The 21769-nt window shown below is 50.3% G+C and overlaps 1 protein-coding gene across 2 annotated transcripts in view; it reads right to left on the reverse strand.

The window, feature by feature from the left end:
• The window catches only part of SEC14L5 (SEC14 like lipid binding 5), a 95817-nt gene extending 79976 nt beyond the window's left edge, over positions 1–15841 (reverse strand). For both annotated transcript variants that reach the window (XR_010115792.1, XM_055243014.2), the window contains exons 1-2: positions 15561–15841; positions 14727–14840 (exon numbers count right to left, since the gene is read on the reverse strand). Coding sequence is in view for 1 of the 2 variants with exons in the window: in XM_055243014.2 (XP_055098989.1) it covers positions 14727–14789 (63 nt within the window). In the remaining variant the exon portion in view is untranslated. The remainder of the gene's footprint in view (positions 1–14726; positions 14841–15560) is intronic.
• Between the last annotated feature and the right edge of the window lie 5928 nt (positions 15842–21769).

Genomic DNA, 21769 nt, shown 5'->3' on the forward strand with positions numbered 1-21769 from the left:
CATCTCCGCCCCCTCCCCTGTCACCCCAGTCCTAGACAACCACTCATCCGACTCATCTACTTTCTGTGTCTATGTATTCCCTTCTCTGGATAGTTCCAAGAAATGAAGTCATATAAGGCCTGGTGAGGTGGCTCACGCCTGTAATCCCAGCACTTTGGGAGGCCTCAGCGGGCAGATCACCTGAGGTCAGGAGTTCAAGACCAGCCTGGTCGACATGGCGAAACCCCATCTCTACTAAAAATACAAAACATTAGCTGGGCATGGTGGCATGCACCTGTAGTCCCAGCTACTCAGGAGGCTGAGGCACAACAGTCGTTTGAACCCGGGAGGTGGAGGTTGCAGTGAGCCGAGATTGCCTCACTGCATTCCAGGCTGGACAACAGAGCAAGGCTGTGTCTCAAAAAAAAAAAAAAAAAAAAAAAGAGAGAAAAAAAAGAAATGACATAAGACGTGGCCTTCTGCCTCTGACCTCTCTCACTCAGCACAATGTTTTCAGCCCATCTGTGTTGCGTCGTGCATCAGTGCTTCCTTCCTTTTTACTTCTGAAGACTGTGCCATGGGGTAGAACCCCCAGCTTTTAGTAGGGGTGCTCAAGTAGAGTTTGCTGAATGAGTCATCAGCCACCCAATGGCAGCAGTGTCACCCAGCTGATGAAGGGAAGTGGGCCTGGCAGAACCAGGCTGACACTGTTCCGGCAGCCCTGAGATGACTGTTGCAGACAATCCATCATTACAGCTGTGCCCAGATGGCCCTGGAGCTGAAAAGCCACTGCTCATCCCAGCAAAGCCAGCCTGGGACACACATGAGATGGAGACACATGGTCAGAACAGCCTCTGCAGCCAGGGCACCTGGACTCAGTGAGAGGAGAAGGGCGGGGCGTGGGGGAGTGGCAGAGACCCAGCACAGGGTCGACATGTGACCCCAGCTCTGCCACTTGACAGCTGGATGTTCTCAAAGCAACCTCTCTGAGGCTCAGTTTTTCTCAGAAAAAAAGAGGAAAAGGATGCTGAGTCAGTTGGGCCTGTTTTATTCCTTCACACATCACAACTGCTGAAGTAGCATCATCAGCCCCTGACATCCCTGAATTTGCAGTGCTTTGCAAAAATGACTAGCACATAGTCAACACTCAATAGACATTTACAGGATGAATGAATGAACAACAGCCCAGCACTGCCATTAAGAGGGTGGGCTCTGGAGTTGCTGCAACAATTAAAGGACAATGCCAGGTACCACACAGTTGATTTTTTCTTAATGGACAAGAGCAAACCAATGGAGACTTGAAACAGATATTTGTACACAAATGTTCACAGCAGCATCATTTACACAATGATCAAAAGGTGGAAACCACCCACGTGTCCATCAACAGAAGAATAGATAAATGAAAGTTGATGGAGTCATACAATGACGTATTCTTCAGCTTTAAAGAGGAGTGAGGCACCTGGCACCTGCCACGACACGGCTGAACCTGGAAGACATTGTGTCCAGTGAAATGAGCCAGAGACAAAAGGACAACTATTGTATGATTCCTCTTCTATGAGGTAGCTAGAGTGGTCAAATTTGCAGAGACAGAAAATAGAATACTGGTTAATAGGAGCAGTGAGGAGCAGGGAGTGGAGAGTTAGTGTTTCATGGGTACAGAGTCCGGTTGGGGATGATGAAAGGGTTCTGGAGATGGACAGTGGAGACAGTTACACAATAATGCGAATGTACTTATGCCACTGAACTGTACACTTAAGATGCTTAAAATGGGAAGTTTTATGTTACGTGTATTTCATCACAAAAAAAAAAATATAGAGTGAGGCCAGGTGCAGTGGCTCACACCTATAATCCCAGCACACGGGGAGGCCAAGGCAAGAGGATCACTTGAAGCCGGGAGTTTGAGACCAGCCTGGGCAACACAGCAAAACCCCCATCTCTACAAAATATTTTAAAATTAGCGAGGTTCGGTGGCACCTATAGTCTCAGCTACTCAGGTGGCTGAGGTGGGAGAATCGCTTGAATCCAGGAGGTTGAGGCTGTAGTGAGCTATAATTTCACCACTGCACTCCAGCCTGGGCAATTAAAAAAAAAAAAAAGAATAATCCACCTCCTAGATGGTCTACAGCCCTATCAGAAGGATTTGTCATGGTTTGGAATAGGACATTATGTCCGTGTTTGTTTGTTTATAGTCTCAGTGCCACCGTCTCTATGTAGGTTTCATTTACCACTGAATTCCCTGGTGCCTTGTACAACACCTGGGACATTGTAGATGTTCAGTCAATATTTCTCAAATGAATGAAAGGGGGAAGGAATGAGTGAATGGCCAGGTGCCAGGGAAATAAAATAGGAAAATGGAACCATCTTTCTATATATCCCTGGCAGATTAAGTCACATAAGTACCGGTCTCCCTAGTCTCAGAGTGAGTGGACCTACGTCTACACTCCCAGGGGACGTCAGCAGGGGCGCCGCAGCCCAAAGCTCTACCTTCAGAGAGCTAGGTTCTGGAAGATACTTACTGGGCAGGTGAATAAATGAGTAACTCCCCCTCTGTTGTCAGAACAGGGTTTATCCACAGGGATTAAACAATGAATCAGCCATGAACAACAAGCTGGAGAGGGGGAGTTTTGCCTGTTTGTTGTTGTTGTTATTGTTGTTTGTTTTTGAGACAGGGTCTTGCTTTGTCACCCAGGCTGGAGTGCAATGGCAAGATCACGGCTCACTGCAGCCTCGACCTCCTGGGCTCCACTGATCCTCCTGCCTCAGCCTCCCAAGTAGCTGGAAATACAGGCACACACCACCATGCCCAGTTCATATTTTAATTTTTTGTAGAGACAAGGTCTCACCATGTTGCCCAGGCTGGTCTCAAACTCCTAGGCTCAAACAACCCTCCTGCCTTAGCATCCCAAAGTGCTAAGATTATAGGTGTAAATCACCGCCTCCGGCCAGTTTTGCCTGTTTTTAACAAGTTCCCTATCCCCTGGCTGCAACACAACCAAAGTCAGCTAGTTCTTTTTTTTTTTTTTTTTTTTTTTTGGCTCTTTCACCAGGCTGGAGGGCAGTGGTGCAATCTCGGCTCTGCATCTTCTGCCTCCCGGTTCAAGCGATTCTCCTGCCTCAGCCTCCTGAGCAGCTGGGACTACAGGCGTGTACCATCATGCCCAGCTAATTTTTGTAGTTTTAGAAGAGACGGGGTTTCACCATGTTGGCCAGGCTGGTCTTCAACTCCTGACCTCATGATCCACCTGCCTCGGCCTCCCAAAGTGCTGGGATTACAGGCGTGAGCCACCGCACCCGGCCAGGTCTAGTTCTTACTGGTTCCTGCTTCTGCACACTTGGATGTACCTTTGGTCTGGGAAGCCGTGTCCCCTCCACATGAGGACTCACCCTCAGAACGCCTGGCCTCTCCAGCCCTGGGAAAACATCAGCCGGTGCCACCCATGTGTGCACAAACCCACTGCAGAGTCTCACCCACGTGTCAGGAGCGGGTCCCAGGGACTCCTAGGATCAGCTGGTGCCCCTGATGGCTCCGGGAGGGTGGATGACTTAGCGAGGCCGGCCTAGAGCAGCTTGACATTTACATGGTATGTCAGGATCTTGCGCAGAGGGGAAACGCTATTTTAAATTTTCCAAGTGTCTCAGGAATGCCTCCAGACCTCCAACGCCTCTGCTTCCTGGCCCCTGACGACGCTGCCAGCCACTTTCTAACTTGCACTGAGGTCCAATTAAGCTAGTTCACTTCTTTGAGAGACAAGTTCTGCCCCATTGGCCTTTGCATAGGCTAAACCCTGCCCAGCACCCCCCACCTCCCCACTCCCTGCTTCCCCACAGCTCTCAGCCTGGCTGGCTCAAATGACCCTCCTATGGCCTCCAGTGGGTCCTTCTTTGTGTTCCTACAATGCCCTGTTCTTCCCCATGACGCATGGTTATACATGGCATTTGTCTGTCACCCCCTCCCCCAGTAGTCTATACTGGGGGCTGCATAAGGGCAGGAACCACATCAAAAGAACCAGATGGGCCAGGTGCAGTGGCTCACGCCTGTAATCCCAACACTTTGAGAGACAGTCAGTTCACTTGAGCCCAGCATTTCAAGACCAGCCTGGGCAACATGGTAAAAACCCGTCTCTACAAAAGATACAAAGATTAGCCTGGTGTGGTTGTGCATGCCAGTACTCCCAGCTGCTTGGGAGGCTGAGGTGGGACAATCACTTGAGCCTGCAAGGTCGAGGCTGCAGTGAGCTGTGATCGTGCCACTGCACCCCAGCCTGGGTGACAACCTGAGACCTGTCTCAAAAAAAAAAAAAAGAAAAGAAAAAGAACCAGACAAGACAGACACAGCCTTGTCTTCCTGGAGCTTCCCTTAACGAAAAATAGCCATATAAACAAGGAAACAAGGAAACAAATGAACAGAACAACAATACATTTCAAAAAGTACTAGATCAGGCCAGGCACAGTGGCTCACACCTGTAATCCCAGCACTTTGGGAAGCCAAGGTAGGTGGATCAACTGAGGTCAGGAGTTCAAGACCAGCCTGACCAACGTGGTGAAACCCCATCTCTGCTAAAAATCAAAAAGTAGCCGAGCATGGTGGCAGGTGCCTGTAATCCCATCTACCTGGGAAGCTAAGGCAGAAGAATCGCTTGAACCTGGGAGGCAGAGGTTGCCGTGCGCGAGATGGCACCATTTCATTCCAGCCTGGGCAACAGAGCAAGACTCTTGTCTCAAAAAAAAAAAAAGTACTAGATCAGTGCACATTTGAGCCTCTGACATTGGAGAAAAAAAGAAGTACTAAGAATCCACCTAGCACAGCCTTCGGTACACAGCAGAAGCTCAAAAAATATTCGTGGAACGCACACATGCATGAATGCATAAATCAATGCACACAGAAATGAATGCATGAGGGCCTTACACTTATTTCACGGCCCTCTGAAATCAGAAGACAACTTTGCAGGGCAGTGGATCACCTCTGTGCTCCCAGCCCAAATCAGAGCAGCATTCAAGGTAGAAAACATTGCTTGCCTTAATCTGTTAGCAACAGGATCAGATGACGGACTCCAGGGAGCTATAATTTAAACTCATTTAAATAAGGCCCCTGCTGCTTTGTTAAAACTACATCCATAACAGCGAATCCAACTGTAACTGCTTTTGGCCTAAGCCACAATAATTTACCTTCACAGGGTGCTTGTTATTAATAACACTTTGGCTAAATTACAAGCTGTTTATCAATACAACAAGGCCAGGTCTTTAAATATTTTAACACTTAATTGCTGAAGGACAGAACCTCACCTCCATAACCCTTCCTCCACGGGAAAAGCCTTTTGCTTGGGAAGTTCTGCTCCTCCAAGCCATCTTTCTTATTTAGGTTTGCAAAACAGAGGTGACCTGAAGCTGCTGGGCTTTGGGGCCCCACAGGAACACCTGGGCAGTGGCTGGACAAAAGGGGACCAGGTCATTCCTAAAGCCACAGTACTGCTGCTGGTACACAAATGTTTATGGAAAGCCAAGGCCAGGTACAGTGGCTCACATCTGTAATCGCAGCACTTTGGGAGACTAATGCAGAAGGATGGCTTGAGCCCAGGAATTTCAGACTAGCATGGGCAACATAGGGAGAGCTCACCTCTACAAAAATATTTTTTAAAATTAGCCAGGTGCGGCCGGGCGCTGTGGCTCGCACCTGTAACCCTAACACTTTGGGAGGCCAGGGCAGGTGGATCACCTGAGGTCGGGAGTTCGAGACCAGCCTGACCAATATGGAGAAACCCCGTCTCTGCTAAAAATACAAAATTAGCCTGGCATGGTGGTGCATGCCTGTAATCCCAGCTACTCGGGAGGCTGAGGTAGGAGAATTGCTTGAACCCGGGAGGCAGAGGTTTCAGTGAGCTGAGATCGCACCACTGCACTCCAGCCTGGGCAACAAGAGCGAAACTTTGTCTAAAAAAAAAAAATTAGCCAGGTGTGGTGGTGAACACCTGTGGTGTCAGTTATTTAGAAGGCTGAGGTGGGAGAATCACTTGACCCCCAGGAGGTCAAGGCTGCAGTGAGCCATGATTGCACCACCGCACTCCAGCTTGAGTAACAGAGCAAGCAACTGTCTCAAAAAAGAAATAAAATACAATAAAATAGAGAGGGAGAAAGGGAAGGGAAGGGGAGGGCAGGGGAGGGGATGGGAGGGGAGGGGAAGGGAGGGGAAGGGAGGGGAGGGGTGATGGAAGGAAAGAAAGAAAGGAAGGAAGGAAGGAGGCCAGGTGTGGTCATGCCTGTAATCGCAGCACTTTGGGAGACCGAGGTGGGTGGATCACCTGAGGTCAGGAGTTGGAGACCAGCTTGGCCAACATGGTGAAACCCTGTCTCTACTGAAAATACAAAAATCAGCCGGGCATGGTGGTGGGCACCTGTAATCCCAGCTACTCAGGAGACTGAGGTGGGAGAATCTCTTGACCCTGGAGGTGGAAATTTCAGAGAGCCAAGATTGCACCACTGCACTCTAGCCTGGGCGACAGAGCAACAGTCTGTCAAAACAAAAAAAAGGAAAGAAAGAAAGTCAGAGCCAGAATCCGGAAAGTCTGGCTGTGAGCTCTGGCTGTGGGGTCAGATTCCCCGAGTTCAAATCCCAGCTGTGAAATGTATCCCCTAAAATAGATATGTTGAAGTCCTAAGCCCTGGTACCTCTGAATGTGACCTCATTTGGAGAACGGGTCTTTACAAGTAATCAAGTTAAAGCGAGGCCATTGGAGTGTCCTTATAAATCCAATATGACTGGTGTCCTTTTAAAAAAACAGAAATCTGGACACAGTGAGTCACCATGTGAAGACTGGAGTTCTGCTGCCCTGAGTCAAGGAACTAGCCGAGGCTGGGAGAGAGGCCGCGGCAGATCCCCTTCTAGAGCCTCCAGAGGGAGTGCGGGCCCGCCCACACCGTGAACTCAGGCTTCCGGCCTCCAGAACAGTGAGGCAATGAACTTATGTTGTTCTAAGTCACCCGGTTTGTGGCTCTGTGGGACCATAAACACTGGTCACTGAGGGACAGTCTCCTGGACCTTAATGAGCCCAGTTTCCTCTTCTGCTACAGATCAGGCTGCTATAATTGATCTACCTCTGAGCTGGCCTAAAGGGCTGGCCACAGGTAGCGTTGAATAAACACTCCTGGACTTGGCAGGTGTGCCAGAGGCCAGGGCCTGTAGGCTTAGGCTGTGTTCTCCCTTGCAGGGTCCCGAAGGGCTAAAGGCATCCTGATGGTAACTGCCTCTGCTGGGACCACACACTTGGCCCAGACGCCACCTCAGTAACTTCAGATCCTCCATCCAGCTCTGAAAAATGGTAGAGCTGGTAGTTGGGGTGTAAATTCCGGGGCCAAACTGCCTGAAGTTGAGTCCCCACCTGCTACATGTTTGCTTTGGAGCCTTGGATAAGCCTCTCCTTAGTCTCCTCCTCTGTCGAATGGGCCGCCCACAGAACTCATCTCATGGGGTGGCTATGAGGAATTAATAAGTGAATAGACTCAGAACAGTGTCTGGGGCCGGGCGCAGTGGCTCATGCCTGTAATCCCAGCATTTTGGGAGGCTGAGTTGGGTGATTACCTGAGGTTAGGAGTTCAAGACCAGCCTGGCCAATATAATGAAACGCTGTCTCTACTAAAAATACAAAAATTTAGCTGGGCATGGTGGCGGGCACTTGTAGTCCCAGCTACTCAGGAGGCTGAGGCAAGAGAATCACTCGAACCCGGGAGGTGAATGTTGCAGTGAGCCAAGACCATGCCACTGCACTCCAGCCTGGGTGACAGAGCAAGACTCCGTCTCAAAAAAAAAAAAAAAAAAAAAAAAAAGAGGCCGGGCGCAGTGGCTCACACCTGTAATCCAAGCACTTTGGGAGGCTGAGGAGGACCGATTACGAGGTCAGGAGATCAAGACCATCCTGGATAACACGGTGAAACCCCGTCTGTACTAAAAAATAGAAAAAATTAGCCACGCTTGGTGGCTGGCACCTGTAGTCCCAGCTACTCAGGAGGCTGAGGCAAGAGAATGGTGTGAACCCAGGAGGTGGAGCTTGCAGTGAGCCGAGATCGCACCACCACACTCCAGCCTGGGCGACAGAGCGAGACTCCATCTCAAAAAAAAAAAAAAAAGGACAGTGTCTGGAAATTCAGTGCTGTGTAGGAGTTTGTTAAATAATATTTTGTAACTTTTTTAAACTTTTTTTAATTTTATTTTTTGAGGCAGGGTCTCACTCTGTTGCCGAGGCTGGAGTGCAGTAGTACCATCACAGCTCACTGCAGCCTCAATCTCCTGGGCTCAAGTGGTCTCCTAGGCTCAAGTGATCCTCCCGCCTCAGTCTCCCAAGTAGCTGGGACTGCAGGTGTGCACCAACACACCCAGCTAATTATTTTATTTTTGGTAGAGATGGGGTCTCCCTATGTTGCCCAGGCTGGTCTCAAACTCCTCAGCTCAAGCAATCCTCTTGCTTCGGCCTCCTAAAGTGCTGGGATTGCAGGCATGAGCCACCACAACTGGCCTTAAATAAAATTTAAAATAGAATCTTCAAAAACCCGTTGAATAACCAGTACCACTCACAACAGAGATTTCTTTTTTTTTTTTTTTTTTGAGACGGAGTCTGGCTCTGTTGCCCAGGCTGGAGTGCAGTGGCACGATCTCAGCTCACTGCAAGCTCTGCCTCCTGGGTTCACGCCATTCTCCTGCCTCAGCCTCCTGAGTAGCTGGGACTACAGGTGCCTGCCACCACACCTGGCTAATTTTTTGTATTTTTATTAGAGAGGGGGTTTCACCGTGTTAGCCAGGATGGTCTCCATCTCCTGACCTCTTAATCCACCCTCCTCGGCCTCCCAAAGTGCTGGGATTACAGGCGTGAGCCACCACACCCGGCCAACGACAGAGATTTCTTTGGAAAGAATATGTTCGTACAAAAACTTGTGCATAAATATTTATAGCAGCACTATTCATAATGGTCCCCCCAAATTGAAAACAACTTAAATATCCATCAACTAATGAATGATAAAGAAAATGTGGTCTATTCATACACAGTGAAGTATTTATTTAGCCATATAAACAAGGCAGAATCTATACACACTAAGATGTGGATGAACCTTAAAAATATTGTATGCTCAGGTGTCTTCTTATCGCCAGACACATTCAAGATGTATACGTTAAAGACATATAGCTTTTTATGTGTAAATCACACCTCAACGAGGTAGTTTAAAAAAAAAATAGTATAGTGGCCAGGCACAGTGGCTCACACCTGTAATCCTAGCACTTTGGGAGGCCAAGGTGGGCAGATCACTTGGGGCCAGGAGTTCGAGACCAGCCTAACCAACATGGTGAAACTCCATCTCTACTAAAAATACAAACATTAGCCGGGCATGGTGGTGGGCGTCTGTAATCCCAGCTACTACAGAGGCTGAGACAGGAGAATCTCTTCAGCCTGGGAGACAAAAGTTGCAGAGAGCCAACATCATGCCACTGCACCCCAGCCTGGGTGACAGTGAGACCCCGTATTGAAAAAAGAAGAGGCTGAGCGCAGTGACTCACACCTGTAATCCCAGCACTCTGGGAGGCCGAAGCGGGCGGATCACCTGAGGTTGGGAGTGAAGAAGAAGAATTGGGGAATGTGCTGAGGCCTCGAGCAGAGATAGAGCCTGTGGGTCTGGTTCTTTTTTTTCTTTTTTTTTTTTTTTTGAGATGGGGTCTCACTCTGTCACCCAGGCTGGAGTGCAATGGCACAATCTCGGCTTGCTGCAACCTGTCTCCCAGGTTCAAGCAATTCTCCTGCCTCAGACTCCCGACTAGCTGGGATTACAAGCATGTGCCACCACAGCTGGGTAATTTTGTATTTTTAGTGGATACTACATGTTGGTCAGGATGGTCTTGATCTCCAAACCTCATGATTCGCCTGCCTCAGCCTCCCAAAGTGCTGGGATTACAGGCATGAGCCACCACACCCGGCCTTGGTTCTTTACCACCCACTTGAGAAAAGAGACAACCTAGATTCAACTCACAATGGGCTGGCAGAGCATGGCCTTCGGGACTCAGTGGACATGAGCCACATGGCCTTTGTGTCCTCTATGCAAGGACCTCCACAAAGACACCACCACCCCACACACCTTCTGGGACCCGGGCATTCAAAGGACTGACGGACCCTCTCCAACGCTGGATACTCCAGCTGCCTCCATTGTCTTAATTGTTTTTCTCTGTTTACAAGATAATAAAAGCTCATTGTTTTGAACCCAATGATACAGAATGCTATCAAGAAAGAAAGGAAGGCTGGGCGCAGTGGCTCATGCCTGTAATCCCAGCCCTTTGGGAGGCCAAGGTGGGAGGATCACTTGAGCCCAGGAGTTCAAGACCAGGCTGGGCAACACAGTGAGACCTCATTTCTATAAATGTATATATAAATTGTTATATATTAGAATTTAAAAACTAGCCTGGCATGGTGGTGCATGCTTGTACTCCCAGCTAACGCTGTCCTCTGGAGACTAAGGCAGGAGGATGGCTGAGCCCAGGAGTTCAAGGCTGCAGTGAGCCATGATTGCATCACTGCCCTCCAACCTCAGCAACAGAGCTAGACCCTGTCTCAAAAAGAAAGAAAAAAGGGAGCAAAAGGCTGGGCCCAGTGACTCACGCCTGTAATCCCAGCACTTTGGGAGGCCAAGGTGGGCAGATCACTTGAGGTGAGGAGTTCAAGACCAGTCTGGCCAGCATAGTGAAAGCCTGTCTCTACTAAAAATACAAAAATTAGTCGAGTATGGTAGTGCACACCTGTAATCCCAGCTACTCAGGGGGCTGAAGCAGGAGAATCACTTGAACCCAGAAGGCGGAGGTTGTAGTCAGCCAAGATCATGCCACTGCACTCCAACCTAAGATGACAGAGCGAGCGAGACTCTGTCTTAAAAAAAATAGTTGGGAGGAGGAGATATCCCCTAGAATCCTTCCCTTTAGAAGCAAAATTTGTGGGAAGGGATCTGGAGAGAAATCTCCATTTATTTCACTAGATAAATTTTTGAAGTGAGAGTATTAATTTTTAAAAATTTTTAAAGCCAGGTCTAGAAAGGTTACCTCAAAGCACAATTTTGTAATCAATTACTCAAGCCCAATTTCAGTCATTTGTGTCATTGTCAGTGGACTTTTGAAGAAGCCAGGGGCATTTTGATTCTGAAGTCAGTTTTGTTAAACAGAAAAACTGAAAGGCCAGCTTTTCTGCTCACTCGGATGCAGTGAAAATAGCTGAGTTCATCTGAAACTTCCCCGGCATCTGACCCAATCTGAGGGCAAGTGTTTAACTGAGAAACAAAGAGGAACATTAAGCATAGAAAACCCCTTTTGTGCCTCCACAGTGTGCAAGTTATGTTGAGTTATGCAGCTATTTTGGGGACAATAATGTTTTGTAAACAGTCGGCAAAGTGGCTTTGTTGGCAGTGTTGCTGTGGCTTGGGACCATTTCACAGACAAGAACTGTATGGAAGATAGAATGACATGGTTATGGCAGTCCCTTTGAAAAATACAAATGACTTAAATTAAGGCAGGTACAGATAAGGGAGATTATTATTATTATTATTATATTATTATTATTATTATTATTTTGAGACAGAGTTTCACTCTTCCCCCAGGCTGGAGTGCAATGGCACGATCTCGGCTCCCTGCAACCTCCGCCTCCCGGGTTTAAGTGATTCTCCTGTCTCAGCCTCCTGAATAGCTGGGATTACAGGTGATTGCCACCACGCCCAGTTAATTATTACATTTTTAGTAGAGACGAGGTTTCACCACTTTGGCCAAGCTGATCTCAAACTCCTGAGATCAGGTGGTCCGCCCGCCTTGGCCTCCCAAAGTGTTGGGATTACAGGCATGAGCCACCGTACTTGGCCCCAGATAATAAAGATTTGAAACCCTTTTCTTCACTCTACCCACAGGTGTCAGCACCTAGAGACTCAACAGCAAAGGGAGTAAATGGAGCCCTGCCTTAATTTGTGGAACATGAAGCTTACAAAATAAGTTTAACATACCCAATAAAGGCAATGCGTGTACATTACTGGTCCTATTCATATAGTTTTTCTGTTGTTTTTGTTTTCTTTTTTCTTTTCTTTTCTTTTCTTTTTTTTTTTTTTTTTTTTGAGACAGAATCTTGCTCTATTGCCCAGGCTCGAGTGCAGGACTGTGTGTCCAGTCCTGTCTTATTCTATGAATAAGCGCCCAGCCCCCATTTTCTTTATTTGTGAAATGGGGATGACTATATACGCCTCATAAGGTTGTCATGAAGATGAAAAGTGATTGTGTGTGTGTGTGTGTGTCTGTTTGCCTCCCACAGGGCCCAGTCCTACCAAGTGACAATAAGTGGTCGATAAACACAAATAATCACCCTTAATTTAAGGCTCCATAGGATGGAAAACCATCGACTGCATGTGCTTAATAAATTCCAACTTAATTTGTCATGTTTAGGGTTCTCAAAAGTATTTACAATCATTGCACTTGAAAATAAGTCATGCCCACGAATGTAGCACTTAAGGCTATACGAATAGGGGTCGGATGCAGTGGGTCACCCCTGTAATCCCAGCACTTTGGGAGGCTGAGGCTGGTGGATCACTTGATGTCAGGAGTTTGAGACCAGCGTGGCCAACATCATGAAACCCCGTCTCTACTAAAAATACAAAAATTACCAGGGAGTGGTGGTGTGCATCTGTAATCTCAGCTACTCAGGAGGCTGAGGCAAGAGAATGGCTTGAAGCTGGGAGGCAGAGGTTGAAGTGAGCCAAGATGACACCACCGCACTCCAGTCTGGGCAGTAGAGTGAGACTCAGTCTCGAAAAAATAAAAGAAAATGGGGCTCAGAAAAGTTCAGCAACTTTTATTGTTGTTGTTTTTGAGACAGAGTCTTGCTCTGTCACCCATGCTGGAGAGTCGCAGCACAATCTCGGCTCTCTGCAACCTCCACCTCCTAGGTTCAAGAGATTCTCCTGCTTCAGCCTCCCAAGGAGCTGGGACTACAGGTGCGTGCCACCACACCCGGCTAATTTTTTTTGTATTTTTAGTAGAGTTGGGGTTTCACCGTGTTAGACAGGATTGTCTCGATCTCCTGACCATGTGATCCACCCGCCTCGGCCTCCCAAAGTGCTGGGATTACAGGCGTGTGAGCCACTGCACCCAGCTTAAGTTCAGCAACTTTCTAAAAACATACAACCAGGGCATGGCAGAGCACAGCAGAACCCTAAAGCATCTGAATTCACATGCCTGGATCTCTTCACCATCCCCTGGTGTTCCACTCCCATTACACAGAAGCAAAGTCACACAGCCACTTGCAAAAACAGTAATGATCATAGCTGGATCTCACTGAGCATTTGATCTGCATCAGCCCTGTACCAGGAGCTTTATACACATTGACTCATTTAATCCACAGCATGACACCAGATTTGGAAGCCAGGAGATTCCCATTTTGGTGATGGGGAGTGGAGGCTCATGGAGGTGAAGCGACTTGCCACACAGTCACTCAGCTAGTCAATCGGGGAGCTAGAATATGACCCTAAGCCAGTTCCTGACTCTTTACTGTCCCAGAACCTTCTGCCTGTAACAGCACAACGTATGTGGATGATTTTGGTGATGCTTTTAAATCCTCTGTGTGACAATAAACACATATGCATGTAGATTCGTATAATAAGACAGGACTGGACACACAGACACACACAGCCACCAAGAGATATGAAAGTCCCTGGATAGAAGGCTGGGGTTAAGCAGTCAGTGCTGGGGTGGGACAGACGGGGTGGATGATCATGTTTCTTACACTTTCAATACATTAATTTACAAGACTTCGGTGTAATAACAGCGACAGCATATTTTGTGAGTTCTTACTGTGTGCCCGGCACACAGCCAGGAGCACCAATAATTATCTCATTTACTCCTCCCCACAACCTCGTAGCATTGTCCCCGTGTTACTGAGCAGGGAAGTGAAGCGCTGAGAGGCAGAGGGATGGAGCCAAGAAGGAATTCCATGTCCACCTATCTCCAGCTCCTGCCCCCAGGGTGCAAAGACCAGTGATCCTGGGGGCCAAGGATCTGGCAGCCAATTCTAGGCCTCCAAATGACTTGCTGCGCAACACACAGGACATCACAAAGCAAACCTACCCACTCATTCTCTCTCTCATCCCGGTGTCAGCTTCCTTGGAGGGGAGGGAAGGGGGTCTGTGAGCAGAAGGAGGGCTCTGTGGTCAAATGTGAGGTTCTAGAGTCTCCTCTGTGGGGATCTGAGCCCTGACTCCACATCTGCATAGATACAGAACTTGGTGTCATCCCTTCACCTGTCAAAGCCTCAGTTTCATGGAGGTGAAATGGGAATAATAACAGCTACTGGGTATTGGAAGAAGCATCATCTGTTAAGACAGTGCTGTAAACATTCAATGAACAGCTGTTGTCATTATCACCACCATTCCATTTATCACTATGATATGCCATTATATGAAACGACAGCAGTGGCTTCGCCTCTGATACCTTTGTTTTCTATCAGGAGAGTCTAAAGTAAGGGAGCAGGTCAGCTTCAACAAGGAGAAGGAAGAAAGACTTTGTGTTTTGGTCACTGGGCAGAGGATAGGACGGTCGGACAGAGGGGTCACTGGTTAGAATAAACCCACCAGGTCAGCTGAGTAGCTCACTAATTCCTTCTGATCCGGGAGTCTAAGGAGCTCCGTCTTCCTCCCGCCATAGCTGATCTCACGTCCCTCCAACTGTCACGTGGGGGGCCCAAGAATGAGGAGTCACTCACCGCCATGACCAGCTCAAACGGGTACTTGTAAACTCGGACAGGAGACTGGTATCTCTGCACCATGTTCACGCTGGAGCACCAATGGAGGTCACCAGGCAAGGTTGTGCACGGAGCCTGGGGCAAGGGGTGACTGGTGAGGTTGCAGATCTCACCTCTGGAAGCAGGGACACCACCCACCAAGTGTAAGGTGCAGCCCCTGGCCCCACCCACACAGCTCCCCAGCCTTCAAATTGAGAAGGCTATTACCCCCAAATTACCCCAGGCCAAGCCCCAACAGCTTCCCTGTCATTAGCCAGGGCCCCAGACCACGCTCAGCCTTCCAAGAGCAGTCAGCACCACCAAAATTTCCTCTACCCCCACCCCTTTACACTGAGGGCCCCCAGAAGCCTCACTGCCACCCACACCGACACACACACATTTGCAATTCTTACACTCCCACGGTTCTCTTCACGCATGCACCCCGCAGCTTGCCACAGACTTGCTGGCCTACAGCCCACCCCCAAGTCTCCTTGCACCTGCCCTCCCATTTTCCTCCCAGACACCCTGACATACACACACAGCCTTCACCACATTTCACAGGCACTGTCTCTACCACACACATGCACACACGCAGGTTTCCCTCCCACACAGGACTGTTTTGCACACGCCTCCAACTTTGCACACACACCCAGCTCCCTGCAACACGCACCTGCCCAACTCCACGCACACAATTCCCCTGGTGTGCACAGACGTGCACACACGCACACGCACCCGTGTGCACATGCACACACACGTACACACACGTAGAGGCACTCGCACACGCATGCACACGCAGGTCCCCGCAGCTTTGCTCACCCTCGCCCTCGGGAGTCTTCGGGAATGCACCCAGGGGAAGTGCCCTGGAAGCCCGCCTGGCTCGGGAGCTGAGCGCTTACGGGCTCCCGCGCCCGCCTGTCCCAGAGCGCAGCGCCTGAGGCGGGGCCCGATCGCGGCTCGCTAGCCTGGGGCGTCCCGCCTTGAACACCCTGCGGCCAGGACAGCAGTGGAAGGCCGGATGGGCGGGAGCGAGACCTGCCGGGCCGAGAGAGCTCCAGGACCCGGGACAGCGAAGATCCTGGCCTGGCCCCGCCCGCGTCCCTGGCCATGGCCCCGCCCAGGTTGGCCCTGCCCCCTAACTGGTCCCGCCCCACTCTGGCCCCGCCCCAGGCGAACTCCCCTCTGGTTCTAGCCCCGCCCCCTGTTTTATATGTTTCTTGCTTGACCACGCCCTCAGCCCAGTCCTTTCTCCAGATTGGTCACACCTCAGGAAGTCCCCTCCCCCTTCACTGGCCCCGCCCTCCAAGGTCCTCAGCCTCGGGAATAGTCGGCCGCAAGACGACCCCGCCCTAATCTAGCTCTGCCTCCAAGCGGACCCTGAGTCCGGGCCGACCCGCCCCGGACCCTGCGTCCGGCAGACAGTTAGTACTGTTTACATTTGTAGATAAGCACAGTTTACGCTTTTCTTGCTCAGATTAACCTCGCCCTCGTCCCGCTGCACTTGGGTTTGACTGGCTTCTCCACCTGTCCCCGCCCCACGCCCCGCGCATGCACCTGCGCCCACTCTGCACACCTTCCCAGAGCGCCTGCTGGGGGTCAGCCCTGTCCAGGCGCTGGAGAGCCGCCGGTGAGCCACACGGACTAATCCCTGCCCTCGTGGAGTTTATATTACGGTGGGGAGACAGGCACTCAATAAATAAGGCAAATATATGATGTGTGAGGTGGTGAAAAACTCTAACGAGAGAAAAATAAGCAGAAAAGGGGCTCAAGGAGCCAGCGGAGAGAAAGGACAATTTAAAACAGGTAAGAGGCCGGGCGCGATGTCTCACGCCTGTAATCCGAACACTTTAGGAGGCCGAAGAGGGAGGATCGCTTGAAACCAGGAGTTGGAGACCAACCTGGGTAACATAGCAGGACCCTATTTCTTTTTGTTTGTTTGTTTGTTTTGTTTTTGAGACGGAGTCTCGCTGTCGCCCAGGCTGGAGTGCAGTGGCACGATCTCGGCTCACTGCAGGCTCCGCCCCCCGGGGTTCACGCCATTCTCCTGCCTCAGCCTCCCGCGTAGCTGGGAATACAGGCGCCCGCCACCACGCCCGGCTAATTTTTTTGTATTTTTTGTAGAGACGGGGTTTCACTGTGTTAGCCAGGATGGTCTCGATCTCCTGACCTCGCGATCCGCCCGCCTCGGCCTCCCAAAGTGCTGGGATTACAGGCATGAGCCACCGCGCCCAGCCTCAAGACCCTATTTCTACAAAAAAAAAAAATTTTAATTTAGGCCGGGCGCGGTGGCTCACACCTGTAATCCCAGCACATTGAGAGGCCAAGGCGGGCAGATCACCTGAGGTCAGGAGTTCGAGACCAGCATGGCCAATATGAGGAAACCCCATCTCTACTAAAATACAAAATTAGTCAGGCATGGTGGCATATGCCTGTAATCCCAGCTACTCAGGAGGCTGAGGCAGGAGAACCGCTTGAATCAAGGAGGTGGAGGTTGCAGTGAGCCGAGACTGCGCCATTGCACTCCAGCCTGGGCAAGAAGAACAAAACTCCGTCGCAAAAAGAAAAAAAAGATTAGCCAGGCATGTTGGCACGTGCCTGTGGTCCCAGCTACTCCAGAGGCTGAGGCAGGAGGATCCCTTGAGCCCAGAAGTTCGAAGCTGCAGTGAGCTGTTACCTGGCCACTGCACTCCAGCCTGGGCAACAAAGCAAGACTCTGTCTCAAAATAAATAAATAAATAAATAAATAAAACAGGGAGTAAGGAGGCCTCCCTTGGGAGAGTGACATTTGTCCATCACCCTCATTTTAACTCACACTTAACCGCTTTCAGCCGTCCCAGGACTCCTGGGGGACCAGCCTTGCTCCCAGAGGTCCTGCCTTGCTACTCCTCGTCTGTTTAGCCTACAAGAGCCAAGAAGTTGGCTCTGGACAGCGCTGTCACCCATGTGTTCACTCATTCAACATTTACTGAGCACCTACTACATGCCAGCGTGGGGTGAATTCACCCCTTCATGCAGGGGAAGTCAGAGGTGGCCAGGGAGATGGACAACCCCTGATATATTTCAAGTATGTCACTGCACCCTGTGAAAACCACCTCTCTTCCCTTCCTAGCCTGCATCACATTCTAATATTGCATTTATTCGTTTTATCTATCTGTGGGTTCCTGGCGGTCTCTCTCAGGAGACTGTGAGCTCCCTGAGGGCAGGGGCCGTGGCTGCCTTATTCACCTGCCCGCATGTTGGCAAGGATCTTACTGGGGACCTGGCAGGCAGGCAGCAGGTGCCCAGCACACTCTTGGCTAAGGTAATCAAGGGTGCAAATGGGACACAAAGTTCCCATCCCTGTCGCAAGGTGGCAGCAAATGATAGCGCATGGCTCCTGGAGTAAAAATGATAGCGCATGGCTCCTGCAGTAACACAAGGGTGAGTAGTTGGCGGACGTGGGATCCGGGGATGACTCTCCTAAGCCGGGCTCCTCCAGGAAATGCCCAGCTCTGCCCAGGCATTGCCACAGAGCAAAGTGAACGTTAACACCGTTAGCTGCTGTTACCACCACGAAAGGCGTTAAGTCCGCCTCTCCTGCTGCCCAACATTGAGGGAGGACAATGACTCTGCGTGGGAGACAGAGGTGCCACAGCCGTGCAGGTACAGAGAGCTCAAAGTGGAAACTGGGGCCTGGAGGGGAGTGAGAACCCCACTCCCTCCTCCTCCAGCCCCAGAGAAGGGAATTAATAATGCCACCAACACCCACTCCAGCTTTTTTTGGGTTTTGGGGGTGTTTTTTTAGATGGAGTATTGCTCTGTTGCCCAGGCTGGAGTGCAGTGGCGCAATCTCGGCTCACTACAACCTCCGCCTCCCAGGTTGAAGCGATTCTCCCGCCTCAGCCTCCCGAGTAGCTGGGATTACAGGCGCTTGCCACCACGCCAGGCTAATTTTTGTATTTTTAGTAGAGACGGGGTTTCATCAAGTTGGCCAGGCTGGCCTCAAACTCCTGACCTCAGGTGATCCACCTGCCTCAGCCACCCAAAGTGCTGGGATGACAGACATGAGCCACCAGGCCTGGCTCAGTTGCCTGTTATGACTGTTCTACTAATTATTCCTACCACTTATTGACACCCCATTGGCGCTTACTATACCGAGCACCATTCTAAAGCTTTACAAACACGAACGCGTTTAATCCTCAAAGCAACCCCAGAGCAATGAGAATGTCTTGGAATGTGATAGAGCTGGTGGTTGCACAACATTGCAAATGCACGTGCCACTGAATTGGGGCCACAGTATTAAAATGGTTAATTTTCTGTTACGTGGCTTTCATCTCAATTAAAAGCCCATATACAGTCCAAACTGTTTTAATCCTCATTTTACAGGTAAGGAAACTAAGGCACAAGGCATGGAGAGACTGAATAACCTGTCCAAGGCCACCCAGCTAGGAAGGAACTCAAACCCAGGACTCTGGTTCTCCAGTGACTTCTTCTCCCAGAGCTGCAGCTGATGCTCTCGGAAGGTGTGATTCCCAAGCCCTGAACTGCAAGATCTCCAGGCGCCCTGGCTCCAGGACAAGAAGGCGCCGCAAGGATAGGCTGATTCCCCAGGGGTGCTGGGCATGAACTCAGTCCCGGGGCAGGATCTTTAGCCTCTATCTGCTGCTTCCCACCTGGCCTGCAAGAATGACCCAGCCAAAGCTGCCTTATGAGGAGGTGGGTTTTGGGCACCCCAGAAACCACCCCATGTCTCTCAATGTCTTCCCAGCAGATGGGCCACTGCCAGAGAAGATTCAACCATTAGTGATGCTTTTGTTTGAGTAAAACTCTGGACCCAATCCAAAGGCAGATGTTCCTGGAAGGCATCCTGCTGGGAATGTCCTGAGTGGAATGGCTCAGTGTGACATTAAGAATGGGGGTTAAGACCCTGGAATACATAAGGGGCCCTGGGATGGCTCTGAAGCTGGAGAAGATGCAGCAAGCAGGGTACATATGTGGCAAAATGGTCCAGGCACAGTGCTTCATGCCTGTAATCCCAACAGTTTGGGAGGCTGAGGCGGGCGGATCACCTGAGGTCAGGAGTTCAAGACCAGCCTGGCCAACACGGCAAAAACCTGTCTCTACTGAAAATGAAAAAATTAGCCAGGCATCGTAGCGCATGCCTGTGATCCCAGCTACTCGGGAAGCTGAGGCAGGAGAATCACTTGAACCTGGGAGGCAGAGGGTGCAGTGAGCTGAGATCACACCACTGCACTCCAGTCTGGGCAACAGAGTGAGACTCCATCTCAAAAAAAAAAAAGAAAGAAAGAAAGAAAAAAATGGGCCAGGCACGATGGCTCATGCCATAATCCCGGCACTTTGGGAGGCCGAGGTGGGCAGATCACCTGAGGTTGGGAGTTCAAGACCAGCCTGATCAACATGAAGAAACTTCGTCCCTACTAAAAATACAAAATTAGCTGGGTGTGGTGATGCATGCCTGAAATCCCAGCTACTGGGGAGGCTGAGGCAGGAGAATCGCTTGAACCTGGGAGGCAGAGATTGCGGTGAGCCGAGATCACGCCATTGCACTCCAGCCTGGGCAACAAGAGAGAAACTGCATCTCAAAAAAAAAAAAAAAAAAGCACATAACACAAAAGTTACCATTTTAACCATTTCTTAGTGTGGTGCATGCCTATAATCCCAGCTACTCAGGAGGCTGAGGCAGGAGAATCGCTTGAACCTGGGAGGTGGAGGTTGCAGTGAGCCAAGATCGTGTCATTGCACTCCAGCCTGGGTGACAGAGCAAGACTCTATCTCAAAAAAAAAAAAAAAAAAAAAGCGCATTAACACAAAAGTTACCATTTTAACCATTTCTTAGTGTACAATTCTCTGGCTTTTGGTATATTCACAAGATGCACGGACAGCCAGCACCACTTTCTAGTTTTGGAACATTTTCATCACCCCGAAAGGAAACTCATACCCATGAAGCTGTCACTCCTCCTTCCTCCCTTCCCGCAGCCCCTGGAAACCATTCCTCTGCTTATCTGCTTCCTGGGGGACATCTCATTCATCCCAGGTGGCCTCTACGTTGTGTTGTTTCTTGCACCTTCTGGAAGCAGAACCCTGAGGCGTCCTGGATTTGGGAATCTCCAGGGCTATCAGGACGGTTGGCAGGGCCGTTGTGTACAGGTGTATAGGTCGTAAGCTGCACAACTCTGTGGAGCAGTCCTGGTCATGGGAGCAGCTTTGACTGAGCAGAGGCTGAGTCTGAGGCAGTCTGACCCAGGGCACTGCACAGCCAGGACCCACCCACCTTGACCCCCAGCAGGGCACCGAAGTCCATTCACTTCACAAAGACTTCTGGGCTCCACCAAGTGCTGCGTGAAGCCCAAAGGAGAGAATGGCACACAGTGGGAGGAGGGTGGCCCAGGGGATGGGAGGGGTGGCCCTGTGGGAGGGGTCGGGTAACCGGGCACTTGGGGTGGGTACAGGAGTCAGACCAACCTGGATGTGCGTTCTGACCCTGCCACCCCCCAGCTTTGTTGCCTCAATGTCCCCTCCTTTTTTTATTTTTTTTTTTTTGAGATGGAGTCTCGTTCTGTCGCCCAGGCTGGGGTGCAGTGGTGCGATCTCAGCTTGCTGCAACCTCCGCCTCCCGGGTTCACACCATTCTCTTGCCTCAGCCTCCCAAGTAGCTGGGACTATAGGCGCCTGCCAACACGCCTGGCTAATTTTTTGTATTTTTAGTAAACACGGGGTTTCACTGTGTTAGCCAGGATGGTCTTGATCTCCTGACCTTGTGATCCACCCGCCTCGGCCTCCCAAAGTGCTGGGGTTACAAGTGTGAGCCACCGCGCCCGGCCAATGTCCCCTCCTTTTAACATGGGGTAACATGGGCTGCGCACAGCGGCTCACGCCTGTAATCCCAGCACTTTGGGAGGCTGAGGTGGGTGGATCACCTGAGGTCGGGAGTTTGAGACCAGCCTGGACAACATGGCAAAACCCGTCTCTACTAAAAATACAAAAATTAGCTGGCATGGTGGCGCACGCCTGTAATCCCAGCTACTCGG

The sequence above is a fragment of the Symphalangus syndactylus genome, chromosome 14 (assembly GCF_028878055.3).
Source record: "Symphalangus syndactylus isolate Jambi chromosome 14, NHGRI_mSymSyn1-v2.1_pri, whole genome shotgun sequence".
In the NCBI taxonomy this organism is placed as follows: Eukaryota; Metazoa; Chordata; class Mammalia; order Primates; family Hylobatidae; genus Symphalangus; species Symphalangus syndactylus.